This window comes from Misgurnus anguillicaudatus, chromosome 10, assembly GCF_027580225.2.
Source record: "Misgurnus anguillicaudatus chromosome 10, ASM2758022v2, whole genome shotgun sequence".
In the NCBI taxonomy this organism is placed as follows: domain Eukaryota; kingdom Metazoa; phylum Chordata; class Actinopteri; order Cypriniformes; family Cobitidae; genus Misgurnus; species Misgurnus anguillicaudatus.
The window spans coordinates 15699242-15713111 of NC_073346.2; the positions used below are offsets into that span (position 1 = coordinate 15699242).

General features: G+C 36.9%; 1 protein-coding gene across 1 annotated transcript; it reads right to left on the minus strand.

Moving 5' to 3' along the window:
* Positions 1-250: 250 nt before the first annotated feature.
* On the minus strand, positions 251-13473 carry slc6a19b (solute carrier family 6 member 19b). The gene is made up of 12 exons (XM_073871960.1): positions 13113-13473; positions 9699-9839; positions 9274-9411; positions 8218-8399; positions 6166-6276; positions 5967-6085; positions 5234-5356; positions 4187-4343; positions 2415-2619; positions 2165-2324; positions 1762-1924; positions 251-1614 (listed from the first exon to the last, which is right to left on the minus strand). The coding sequence occupies exons 1-12, from the start codon at positions 13309-13311 to the stop codon at positions 1369-1371; spliced, it is 1944 nt and encodes a 647-aa protein (XP_073728061.1). The 5' UTR covers positions 13312-13473; the 3' UTR covers positions 251-1368.
* Between the last annotated feature and the right edge of the window lie 397 nt (positions 13474-13870).

Consider the following 13870-nt stretch of genomic DNA (forward strand, 5'->3'; position numbering starts at 1 on the left):
ATATAGGATCACACTGCTGGGTTAAAATTGACCCAATAACCTATGGGTGCATAACAACAACCCAACATTGGGTAATTTTTAACCCAATATTTACCCATTATAGGTTAAAAATAACCCTGTCATTTTAGAGGGTTGATATAAATAAAAATGTAAATGACCAGGGGTAATTTACAGGTGTGTAGAGCACAGACACAATGAAGTATAAAAACATATACACATAAATACATATGCACTTACAAGATAAACAACATACACACAAATTCCTTTATTAAAAATTGAACATATACAGTATGTATGGCTCTTAAAAACACTGTGCTTGTATACAATATAAAGTCAAAATACAATATCAATAGATTTGTTATAAAAATAAATACAAAGCCTGATCTATATATTTAAATTTAAATGCATATGCCAATAACACAATCTTTAAAATATTATATTTTCTGAATGCTCACATTTTTCCATAGAGAAATATATGACGAGCTCAGATGCAAAACCTGAAGTGCGTCTGACATGTTTTCATGTAAATGGATTATGTATTCTGCAGTAATTCAAAGACAGGATTAAGTGGATTTAGAGCTAAAATGTTTGATGAACATTTAATATGTGTTGAGAGCATTCGGTTGATATTATTTTCTCTTTTTTTATTCATTTTTTTGAGTTGGGGTTTAGAGGCTTTGCGTTCTCTTTTTTTTACTAAAATAAAAAATTTACTTTTGTCTTAGTTCACAAAGACCTAAAATATTCTGGAATGTTAACCACACTTTGTTATTGTGATGTTAAGGGAACACGCACACAGTGAAATTCTGGATTTTAACTTGTTCATTTGTTTTACCTTTATATTTAGGTTTTTGCTATTAAAATAGCCACATGCTGGTATGGGATTCAAAACAAATGAAACATCTGTCAAAAAAGTACAAAAATGCTATCAGTATTCACAATTTCTGATGAATTAGTTAACATTCTTTAAAGGTGCTGTGTGTAGGTTTTAACGGCATCTAGCTCAGTCCACAGCTCACCGCTCCCTTTCAAAGCGCATAGAGAAGCTACGGTAGCCGCCACAGGACAAACATGTCATTGTCTGGGACAACATAGTGACAAATTGTGCTATATTGAGCAGTCTGTCCATTTAGGGCTACTGTAGAAACATGGCGGCATAAAACGGCGACTTTCATGTAAGGGGACCGCATGTAGATAAAAAGTCTCATTCTCAGATAATAAAAACATAACGGTTCATTATGTAAGGTGTTTATACACCACTGATAATATAGTTATGTATATTATATTGCATTTCTATCAAGAGATCCTCCTAAAAGTTACACAGTGCACCTTTAAAATGTGTTAAACTGATTATAAATAATTTCCAAGTTAGTTCTCGTAGTGGTTTTGGTAAGACTTTTCTGATTTCGGTTCTCCATTCTCCATATGAATTTTGTAAGATACAAAATCGAGTTCTTTAACTGAGTCACTGCGATGTTTATTGCAGCAGTATTCTCGTATGGCTCTGAAAGCAGCAGCACCAGGAACGGACAAACTGGGAATCCCAGCCAAGAAAAAGATTATTACGTAGATCCATGATGGGTAAGGCTTCTTTTCTAAGACTGGGAAATTTTCCTATAAAACATTCAAATGGTTAATTATCTTTTAAATCATTTTTTGTATGTAAACACTATGCCTAGTTAATGTAAAAGGTTTGATTGTCTTATTGAAGTTTGTGTTAAACACTGTATAAATGTGTACATTTACTGTAAGTGACCTTACCGATTCGGGGTCCCAGGCACTGTAGAATATCTCTTTGGTGACGACGGTGGAAAAGTAGAAGACGAAGATGGCTAACATGATTATAGGACTAATAAATCTCCATGTAGCTTGCCAGAAGATGTTAGGCTTGTGTCCAATCATAAATACCAGGTCTTCATTGAACCTGTTCGGAAAAAGGAGATTTGACTCGGCGAGTTTGATCTAAACAATAAACTCAGTGTCTACTCTTTATTGCTGATTCAGTAGTATGTATCATACACTACATAAACTGATGGAAAATATTTTTTCTTTCTTCCCTAAAACCAGTTCCCAACATAAACAAGTATGATTATTTAATAAACCCCAGTATTTCCTTCACTGTGCCAACATCAACCGATTGCAAAATTGTTGGGCTCCAACCTACCTGTCTATCCCATAGACATACACAACTCCAACCATCTCACAAAATGCTATGATGAGAAGAGGGATGGAGCCAGCAAAGCTGTCAAACAGGGCCAGCCAGTAGTTTCCAGAGCCCTGCACGAAGATCAATCCAACCAGACAGCAAACCAAGCACGTTATTCCTGCAGTGCACATTGAAGGATGTGAATAGAGAAATCATATAGGAGTTGTAATACATTCCTCAAGTCAAAGCAAAATATTAATAATAATACCTGAAATAACTTCTTTTGGCCAGCTTTTCGGGAGAATCCTTAGGTCCTGTAGGGGAACCAGGACACCCTCAATGTTGCCAAACATGGAGGACAGACCGAGGCAGAAGAGCATGACAAAAAACAAAACAGACCAGAGTGGAGACAGGGGCATCTTCGTGATGGCTTCAGTGAACACAATAAAAGCCAGGCCTGTGCCTTCGACACCCTGTGTAAAGATAAATACAAGATAATTATGATTTCCGGTCCTTGTCTTGCTTAAGTTTTCAGGTGAAATGTCAACTGAATAGTGTTTGTGGTGAACACCATGACACCTCATGAAGTGAACATTTCCTCTTTGTTGTGAGTGGTGCTGAGCTTGTGGATGCAGCAAAACAAACCAAGTAATGTCATGACAACTTTTGTACCTTGATGTACCTTCATGTAGTCTGGAAACTGCAGCACTTTTGTACATAGTGACACATGTGCCACTTTTCCATTGCATAGTACCACACAGTTTGGTTTGAGTCGGGTCAGCTTACTTTTGGTGGCTTTTCCACTGAGTGCAGTACGTAGTACCCGATACTATTTTAGTACTACCTCAGTTGGGGATCCAAGCGACCCGAGCTGATACCAAAACGTGATGCGAAAACACAGATCACTGATTGGTCCGAGAGAATCGTCACTACCAGCGTCATCGCTATAATGTAAAAGATTAGCTTTACCGTCATGCTAGCTTGCCCTGTCTCGAGCAAACATGTTGTCATCTGTGCTTTGCTGTAAGTTCCCAAAATCCCTTTTAGCAATGAAAAACATCCACAGGTTGAGAATCAGGAACACCATAACCGTTTTTTCCAGACTTGAAGTTTATGGCGGCATATTCGTACATGCATGTCCGCATATATGCTTAAATCAAATGCAGCTTAAATGAGGCTCAGCGGAGCGCGTCGACTGACGCCCACGGGTGTTTGTACAGAAACTGTCATGTGAGACAGAGGTAGTGATAAACACGATGTGCAAACATCTATTTGTGGTGGCCATTTTTAATTAATTTTGACTGAGAAATAACGTTAAATGAATCTATGGGGATGTATTGATCCCTCCCACTCCGAAGTGTTACTAAACTCGATGGAAAAGCTAACCAAGCCAAAGTGAGGTGAGCCGACCCAAACCAAACCGTGGAGTACTATGCAATGGAAAAGTGCCAATTTTGTTTTTTGCCCAATTTCTTGTGTCTCTTGCTATATTTGTTTCCATTAAAGGTCACCTAATATGGTAACTTTTCACGATGCAATGTTAGTCTCAGGTGTCTCAGAATGTGCCTGTAAAGTTTCAGGTCCAAATAATTTATTATACAATGTTAAAAAAGACCCACTATTGGGTGTGCAGGAAAAAGTTCTGTTTGGGTGTGTGTCTCTTTAAATGCAAATGAGCTGCTGCCTACCTTTTTACTCCCTGCATACACCATTTTTAATTAGACAATCACCTTACTTCATTGTTCATACTGAATGTGCATGAATTATGTAAATACGATTTAAAATATACATTTTGACCTAACTGTGCTCTTTTGACAGTTATGGGCGGGGCCTACGCAAAGTGATGTCAGTTTGCATACAAACACTTAATAGCTTGTCCCATGAAAATAGAAGGAGTGTACAGATTTTTATTACTACAGGGTGGTTGTGTGCACATGCAGGGATCACACAGTTATGTTCAAACAACATTTTAAAGTAAATCTTTCATATTAGGTGACCTTTAACGTGCAAGCCTAACTAAGTGAATAGTGATTATTGTACCTCACTGAGGAAGGTGTTGAGATTACAGGTCTTAAGTGTGAGGTTGGAGATGATGTCAGGGTACGAGGTGTTTAGACTCTGGAGAGCCATATCATAGGTGCTTTCAGTGATGTTTCCCTCCGGCAGGTCAAATGTGTTCAAAAGAGTCAAGATGTTTCTGTAGGTCAGAGGTAAGATGGGTGGATTAAAATGAATAGAAACACATTTCACATTAAAGGTGCCAAAGAATGCATTGATCAAATATGTTCAATTGTTTTCTGATATCTACATAGAAGGTATGTGACTTTATGTCCATTTACAACCATAGTATTTTTCCCTAGAATGAAATGGGCTGTCATGAATAATAATGTTGAGCTCTGCTCACAGCGAGGCTCATGTCAGTAGCTCACATGTTGTGGCCTGTATCAGATGAAGATGCAGATTTTGAGGAATAATCAATGGTTTGGAGATTGTTAATGGACGTTTTTGAGTGGTAAGTTTGTGTTTTTGTCAGTATGGACTTGCAAAACGTAACTGAAGTCGATAGTAGAACTTCAGCCTTAACGTTAGCATATAGCATTAATTAGCATATAGCGCTAACTCAGCAGTCACAACTTTGTTTTTAGCATTGACATTTTACTTAATTTCATGTGTAATTCAACGTTGGGGCCATACATCTTGACTGTGACATCACAGTTGGTATTATGTTGAGATTGGCCTGTTTTCCAGCGGTCTTTTGCATGCACAATGTTTACACAAGTAAAAGGAAACACAAGTGTTTAAGGCTCACGATATGTCATTACAATGTACCGAACTCAGGGTAAATACAGTTTTACATTCTATGGCACCTTTAAGTTCCTGAATGCTCTGTTATTGTACAGTACAATGACTATGCAATAGACTTTTATTGTAAGTTTATTTCTATTTACTTCCATTTTAATTATTTTCCGTGACAATCAAAAACAACTCATTTGTAAAAGGTCTCTTTGTGGTTATATGTTATTTTCGGAAGTCACTCCTGTGACACCACAGGACATCACACTTATCTAAACTATGATAAGCACTTACCCACTTAAACAGTCATCAAATCTTTCTGTAGCTCTGAAACCAATGATGGTGTAGATGACAGTAGCAGCATAGATGGATGTGAATGCATTGATGATAGATATGATTACTGCATCTTGCTCACAGTTATTACTGACAGAAAGACAAAGAAAAGATGGATTTAGCATGCAGACTTCGGTAAAATGCAACTACTGATATAGAGCCATATCATAAGATTAAGATATTGCGTAGATAAATCAAAAACAACAACAAAGTTTCTTTAAAAGCCTCTTTCAGTCGGTTGTTTTGAATGTCATAACTGGAAGAGTGCAGGCAGACGTAATATTTGCACGCACTATTGTGCTATTATGGTGCAAACTCCTGTTTACAGGGTAAATGATGCACTGTCACTTGTCACTCTCAGCCAATCAGATTCGAGAACCAGAAAGAACTGTTGCATAGGATTAGATAATGTATAATATATCAAACCATGCTATTGTATGCAAACAGAGATTTATTAGAAGATCTTAATTCACGTTTTGGATACTGGAGGTGTTACACTATATTATGAGACTGTTGAATTATGAGTCTTAAGTCTACAAGATACAAAAAGGTACAAAAGTTGTTACTTGGGCGGTACCTTTTTAAAAAGTATACTTTTGAACCTAAAAGGTGCATATTTTGGTTCCTCAAAGGTACCAAAATGGTACTTATTAGGACTTTTTACAGCTCTAATTCAAACAAACCTCAAAAACCATTATTATGCACAGAATTATAGCTGGAGAAGGAGATGAGACCCCCAAAAGCCAGAGAAAATGAATAAAACACTTGTGCTCCTGCATCCAGCCATGTGGTGGGGTTTGCCAGCTCATTTAACTGTAAACACAAGCACACAATGTTTCATTCCTGACATTGCTACATGAGGTTAACCCTTTATTACATAAAGTAAGACTTACATCTGGTGTGAAGAGAAATATTATGCCATCGACAGATCCCTTCAGAGTCAGTCCTCTTATCAAGAAGATAGTCAGAACTAAATACGGCAATGTAGACGTCACATACACGGCCTAAAACAGAAGAGACACTTTATTCGGCTTATGTAAAGGTATTTGCAAGTGAAACCTTATGTGATAAAAAATGAATATCTAAAGCTCTAATAAAATTAAAGCTGCAAGCAGCGATGGAAGGGCCCTCGCACGTATTTGCACTGCCACCCAATGGCCTTAGGAAAAACAGTGAACCGTGGGGATATGAATTTTAGTGTGTAAATATACGTGGATATTCTAATTAGACTGACCAAATATGATGTTGATATTGTTAAATCTCTTAGAGCAGTGACTCAGTGTTTCCTGCTGCCTCTAGGTGGCGCTATGACTGTATCTGTATTTGTGAAGTATGTGGCAGGTCGGACATTGTATGCCTGAATTACAACAACTTCCAGTTTCATGGTGAAACATTCGACTTTGCCAGGCCGCCACGGACACGCCCTTCAACAAAAAGTCAAAATCTTTGCGTAAAACATGGCATTTCCTGCTACCTCTAGGTGGCGCTATGACTGAAGCTAAATATTGGCATGGCAATGTGTTCCGGCCAAGACCCTTATCAAACATGTGAAGTGTGGGGCAGATTGGACATTGTATGCCTTAGCGGCAAAATTCGTCAGGCCGCCACAGACACACCCTCCAACAAAAAGTCAAAAGCTCCGCAATTTAACATCGCAAAGGCCTTTAGATGACACAGGCCAAATATGATGATAATCTGATAAAATCTCTAGGATGAGTTCGTTAAAGTGCGAAGCCTGGAAATGGCAAAATTTGCACACAAATCACAATGAAAATTCAAGATGGCCGACTTCCTGTGGGTTTAGAACTTGGTTCCAAGGGACTTTTTTAGATCTTGAGGTGATAGATGACCCTACCAAATTTCTTATCGGTACGTTTTTCGTAGCGGGAGGGGTTTTTTTTGCAGATGGGGCTATTTCTACACGCGGCCACTTCTGACTCCTATACCACATGTAAATTTTCGTCACTTCTGACGCGTGTGCAAAGTTTGGGCCCTCAAAATGCGATTCATTTCGGAGAAAAAGAAGAAGAAACTGAGCAAAATCAATAGGGCTTTGCACCCACGGTGCATGCCATTCTGGCCTGCTCCTCTGTGCTCGGGCCCTAATTATGACGGGTACATTAGATATGAGACAGTGGGTTCATACAGTACTTATATAACAGTTTGTTCTCGGCTGATTTAGAGATAAACTCTTTGGACATTCAGTTCTTATTGCAAAAGTTGAAACAAAACCATCTACTTAATTCTTTATATGGAGTTATAAAGCTGTAAACATGTACTGTGTTTGTCATCTTTATGAGCATGTGTCCTTAGAATACGGCACTGTAATCTTTATTTTTATGATTGCATTCATTGATAGCATTCCTATTATATAAAAAGCATAACCTTTGCCATTTCAATGGTGCATTACGTAGGTCTTTTATTGTCAAACTGCAGCGTGAATTCTGATTTTATAACTGAAATATCATTGGCTTAAGCCTTACACTGTTATTACTGTTATGTGTGCAATTACTTTGAAAGAAAGATTAGATCTGCGGTTGATAATGCAATAATGAAAATGATTTTTTTCCATTATCACACTTTAAAATGTGTATTGTGCAATTTGTAATAACTTTGTGAGGTGCCTAATTCGTACAATTTTATTTGTACAAGTACGAGCTGCAAGGGGTGGGTTTAGGGGTTTGGCATTATGCTTATTTTATTTGTACATATTGTACATTTCTGTACAATTTACATTGTTTAAATTCATACAAAATTCCTTTTTTGTAAAACAGTTAAGTTTTCTTGCACTATTTTAATGCAACTACTCGAGACAGCTTACAGTAGGTATGCCATTTATTGTTTGACTCCTCCCATGTTGGCCCAATCAATGTTGTGAATTTAGGGCAGAAAGATAGATCTGTTTATCTGACCAATAAAAGACTTCTATAGAAATAGCTTTATACCTTTCCAGTCGTTTCTATTCCACGTATGCAGCAGATGTACAGCACTGCCCAGGCTGAGATCAGACAGAGTATCATTGGCCATTGCATTCCACCTGTCTCATCTATGGCTGCAGAGGTGTTAAGAGTCTCTCTATACCAATAATAATCCACAGGTGAACTTTTTTCACACTCAGGTATTAGTCCTACCAACATAAACAACAGTAGATCAGCTGTGTCTTTAAAAGGGATGCTCCACTTTTTTTGAAAGTATGCTCATTTTCCAGCTCTCATGGAGTTAAACATTTGATTTTTGCCGTTTTGGAGTCCATTCCGCTGATCTTGGGGTCTGGCGCTACCACTTTTAGCATAGCTTAGCATAATACATTGAATCTGATTAGACCATTAGCATCGCTAGTTTTGATATTTTTCCTATTTAAAACTTGACTCTTCTATAGTTACATTGTATACTAAAAACAACGGAAAAATAAAAAAGTAGCAATTTTCTAGGCAGATATGTCTAGGAACTATACTCTCATTTTGGCGTAATAATAAAGGACTTTGCTGCCGTAACACAGCTGCAGGAGGTGCAATGATATTACGCAGTGCCCAAAAATAGTCCTCTGCCATTGAAAGTTACTAAGGGGACTCCTTTCGGCTTCTGCGTAATATCATTGCGCCTCCTGCAGCCATGTTACGCAGAAAAGTCCTTGATTATTACGCCAGAATGAGAGTATAGTTCCTAGCATATCAGCCTAGAAAATCTCAACTTTTAATTTTACGTCAATCTTAGTACACGATGTAACTACAGAAGAGTCAAGCTTTAAATAGGAAAAATATAAAAACTCTTTGGTTATTTTTGAGCGCGATGCCAATGGTCTAATCAGATTCAATAGATTATGCTAAGCTATGCTAAAAGTGCTAGCGCCAGATCCGGAGATCAGCTGAATGGATTCCAACACGGTAAAACTCAAATGTTTAACTTTAGAGGAGCTGGAAAATGAGCCTATTTTCAAAAAATGTGGAGTGTCCCTTTAATAAACATCTAGAATTGAATGGCTCTTACAGTATAAAGTATACCTGTCCTGTTGATATTGATGGGACAATGGCTCCAGGGCAGCGGATCCTGGAAGGAATTGAAGAAGTACCACATGACCCATGCTATGATGGTGTTATAGTACAGACTGACGAGAAAGGACACACACATTGACGCAATACCTGCGGAAGAAAACCTGTTGTTTGTTTGTTTGTTTGTACAGGAAGCAACCTACTTAGATCAACTACTCAACAGTGTGAAACCAAGGCCATTTTAAAGACTCAACTGATAAACCATATAGTGCAGAGAAAGGCCAAGGTCACATGTTTACTTACCAGAAAATGCAAAAACTGATAAAATGTACAGCATATTAATGCACACGTCAAAATATATTTTGCCTTTCAAATATTTATATAACAAAAATAAACGTTTAAGCTTTGATCTGTAACAGTTAAGTGTGTCTGCTCACCAACTCCAAGCATGTATGGGTTAATGGTTCTCCACACTCCAACACTTCCTTTCCTCAACCTCTGACCAATGGCAAACTCAAGATGAAGAAGAGGGATGCCCTCAAAAACCAACAGGATCAGAAAAGGAATCATAAAAGCCCCTGAAAAAGAAAAACACAGATCAGGACTTTTAGCTGTAATAAAAATGGTCCCTAGATGTTACTGGGCCAGTACCCTTGAAAAAGCACACTGAAAGAGTTCATACCGGTACCTCAGGGGTACATATAGGTCTTGACTATTATTTCACATATTGGTATTGAATGTACATATATGTACCTAAATTGTACATATTTGGACCTTTTTAAAAAGGTAGTGCACACATGACAACAATGGACCATTTTTTTCTAACATTGTATTATGTGGTGCAATATACTGTATCATTGGTGATTATTATCACATTTACTATTGTGTTTGTTTGGCCACAGATATGTCTAATCTTTTAAAATTCTTTTTTAGGGTCAAAAGTCTGACTTCATAAAAGAGCTTATCAGCTATTTTGTTTCCCTTTCTTTGAGGGAATTTTATCCTAAGTGATAACGTGATAATCTGTCACTCATCCGCCTTCATTTAAATATGCCTACATGAGTATTGTTGAATTATCTCATTTTAAACCGATGTTTTAAAAAAGAGCTCCCTAAATGAAATATAATGTGCATGCATACAAATGTAAAAAAAAAATGTTTTTAAAGCTGCTTCCAGTTCAGATGCTACTGTCAGCCTGTTTTCAGGCGAGTTGAGTTAATAGTTGTCTGGGAGGCTTTGACCCCTGATATGTTCTTCTCATCAGATGTGATCTCACCATGACCTCTAGTTAGCCTTGAGCTGATCCATGGTAAAAGTATTACAGACATTATTGCACTTAGAGGAAACTTGTGAAATTAATGTGTGGCTGATCTTGTAATTATCATCTCATGAGAGAAGATCACTCGCAAAAATGACTATTAAGTTCTTGCTTATATTTTAGAACTGTAATAAATTAATCTGATATCTCTCTTCATCTACATTATGTACACTTAAGAATGAAGTGTTTCACATATGTTTATAACATCTAAGTTAAAGGGATAGTTCACCTAAAAATTCAAATTCTGTCAATGTTTACTTCCCCTCATGTTGTTCTAAACCTGTATGAGTGTCTTGAAGTGTTGAACACAATATAATTGATATATCACACAGTTGATGGTACCCATTGACTTCCATAAAAAACAAATACTATGGAAGTCAGTGGGTACCAGCAACTGTGTGCTTATTATCTTCTTTTGTGTTAAAAAAAACTCGTACAGGTTTAGAACAACATCTTTTAATTAGCTTTATCAATATATATTTTGTGAACATTATTACATGAATACATTATTTTTACTCGGCCTGCACTATGTTAAATAGCACTAAAGTTGTTCACTGGCTTGTAATCATAGGGGAACCATTTTAAAGGTGCAGTGTGTACATTTTTAGCGGCATCCAGTGGTGAGGTTGTGAATTACAACCAACGACTCAGTCCACTGCTCACCCCTCGCTTTGAAAATCATTGAGAAGGTATGGTAGCCCCCACCGGAAAAAAATTTAATAAACGGAGACAACTTAGTAAAAAAAGCCGTTAAAGGCTTCTGGAGAAACATGGCGGCACAAAATGGCGACTTCCACGTAAGGGACCCTCTGGGTATGTAGATAAAAACGTCTCATTCTAAAATAATAAAAACAAAACAGTTCATTATAAAAAGGTCTTAATACACCACTGATAATATAGTTTTGTATATTATTTTGCATTTCTGTTCCTTCTAAAAATTACACATTGCACCTTTAAGTGCCATATAGCACCTATGTAGCACCTGTGTAGAATCATATTGTGCTATATAGAACAATATCTGGTGCTATAGTGGTCTATATCACCCCCGGATGGTTCTTCATAGGTGCTTTATAGCAAAAAAAAGTTTCCCCTATAATTACGAGCTTTTAGTGCTATTTAGCACCAATTTTTTAGAGTGTACATAATGTATACTTCCAAAAGTATTTTTAAGGATTTGATTTCTAATATCATTAATGCAGTTGTACGCTTTGTAATATCTTGACTAGTAGTACATTAATGTTATTTTGTGTAAACTATAAACTAGTAACTGTAGTCCAATACATTTAAATCTGTAAATTATGCCTTTGTTTCTTTTCTAAATAAATAAAATAAAATAATTATTGTTTCTTTTTCCTTTGTTAAGATTGATTTTTTTTATTATTAATATTTTACCATTTGAACATTCTGCATATTTAGAGCAAGTGGCCTTGGTCATAAATTGTGGATTGTAAAACGGGTATTGTATGTAAGTTGTGCAAGTCAGGTATTGTCATCTTTAGTGCTTGTTCAACTTTTAAAGGTTGCTTTAAGTATACAATATACTGTAGTTTATATGAAACATGCAAATAGATGTGGATCAAAGGCCAGGATAATTTTTATATTTTATGCCCGCCTCCCTCTCTCTCTTTCTATCTCTCTTTCCTATTCTCTATGCGCCTTCTAGAAAAAGTAAGCATTTTTTATAAAAAATTTAAACTACACATAGAATATAATGCATTTATATTTATATAATTTATATATTAATTTCCCGATTTCAGTAAGATAGCAAACTCCTTACACTATCAGAAAAATGTTTAAAAATGGTATCTAGCTGTCACTGGGGCGATACCCTTTTAAAAAGTACACCTCTGCACAAAGTTCATATTCATATTTCAAATGTATATATTGGTACCAAAAAGTGCATATTAGTACCTCAAAGGGAAATAATAAATGTATCCATATTTGTACCCAAGGCTTTTATATAAGGACCTTTTTAACTGCCCCAGTAAAGCTTGGGACAATTCCTGGCCTTTTTTTTATATGACAGTGTACTGTATGAACTTTAAAGATTTCAAAATACAGCCAACACACACACACACACACACAAATTCAGGAATAAATGTCTTCTTTAGGCATCGGTTGTGTTTAGTGTGAACACGTCTTGAGCGTTTTTGAGCATAATGAAGTAAAAAGACGAATTTCTTTGAAATTAGAAATAAGGATTTAATTTTATTTACGTTTAAGAGATCCTGCATTTTTCTGCTATTGCTCGAGTGGAAGGGGAGTTTACCCTAAAAACTTGACACTTCAGCTTTCATTTTTATACTGTTTTTAATACTATATACACATTTTCCTGTATTTTCTGGATGTATTCTATTAAGGAGACTGAGAAACAATTATATATGATCACTATAACATTGCAAAAACAACAAATCTAATTCTGGCCTGGTGGCCCTTTTGCACAGTACTGTATATATATATTAATATCATGCTTATTTGAGCATATATAATTCACCCTAATTGTAACCAACCAGAAGTCTGAGCAAGCACTCACCTCCTCCGTGACTCTGACACAGGTAAGGGAAACGCCAGACGTTGCCCAGCCCCACACAGAAGCCCACACAGGTCAGCATGTACTGGGCTTTGTTATCCCACTTGGGCCTTTCTCCTGCTTCCTCGACCTCCAGCCTGTCCAGTTCATCATGGGTCAGGATCCTGTCCTCCAGGCCTGGATTCGGCAACTTCAGCTTCATGATCTCCCAGGCTCCCTGTTAACTCACTGATGATGGATGACAGAGAGTATCTATGGGTAAATCTCTGCGGATGAGGGTGTAGATCTCAGGGAGCAGTGAGGAGATAAGGAATCTCTGTGTGAATGGGAGGGTATATGTACTGAACTTTGTCATCACTTCAGACCAATGAATCACGGTGCATTTTGGAAATGGGGAAAATGTCTTGTCAGCTGGATAACGGGAAAACAAAAAGGGGCGTGACATGTGCATGGCAATAATTAATATCTTATCAAAGATTGAGATCTGGATAATGAGTGCATACACACGTCTCTTCATACCCCATCTTGTGGTTAATAACTAAAGATAATGATCTTTATGGCACTTTGGAGGTAACTTAATACCCTCGCAAGGGTACAAGATTCAATGTCAAAGATCATTTTCAGTTCAAAGAACACCGAACATGACAAAGCCAGATCACTGATTATGTATTTGGGCATCATTTTATCTTGACTGAAAGTTTCAGTAATGGGCACCAGAGTTTTTGATTTTATATGAATGTGTTTCGATAACACTAAATAAT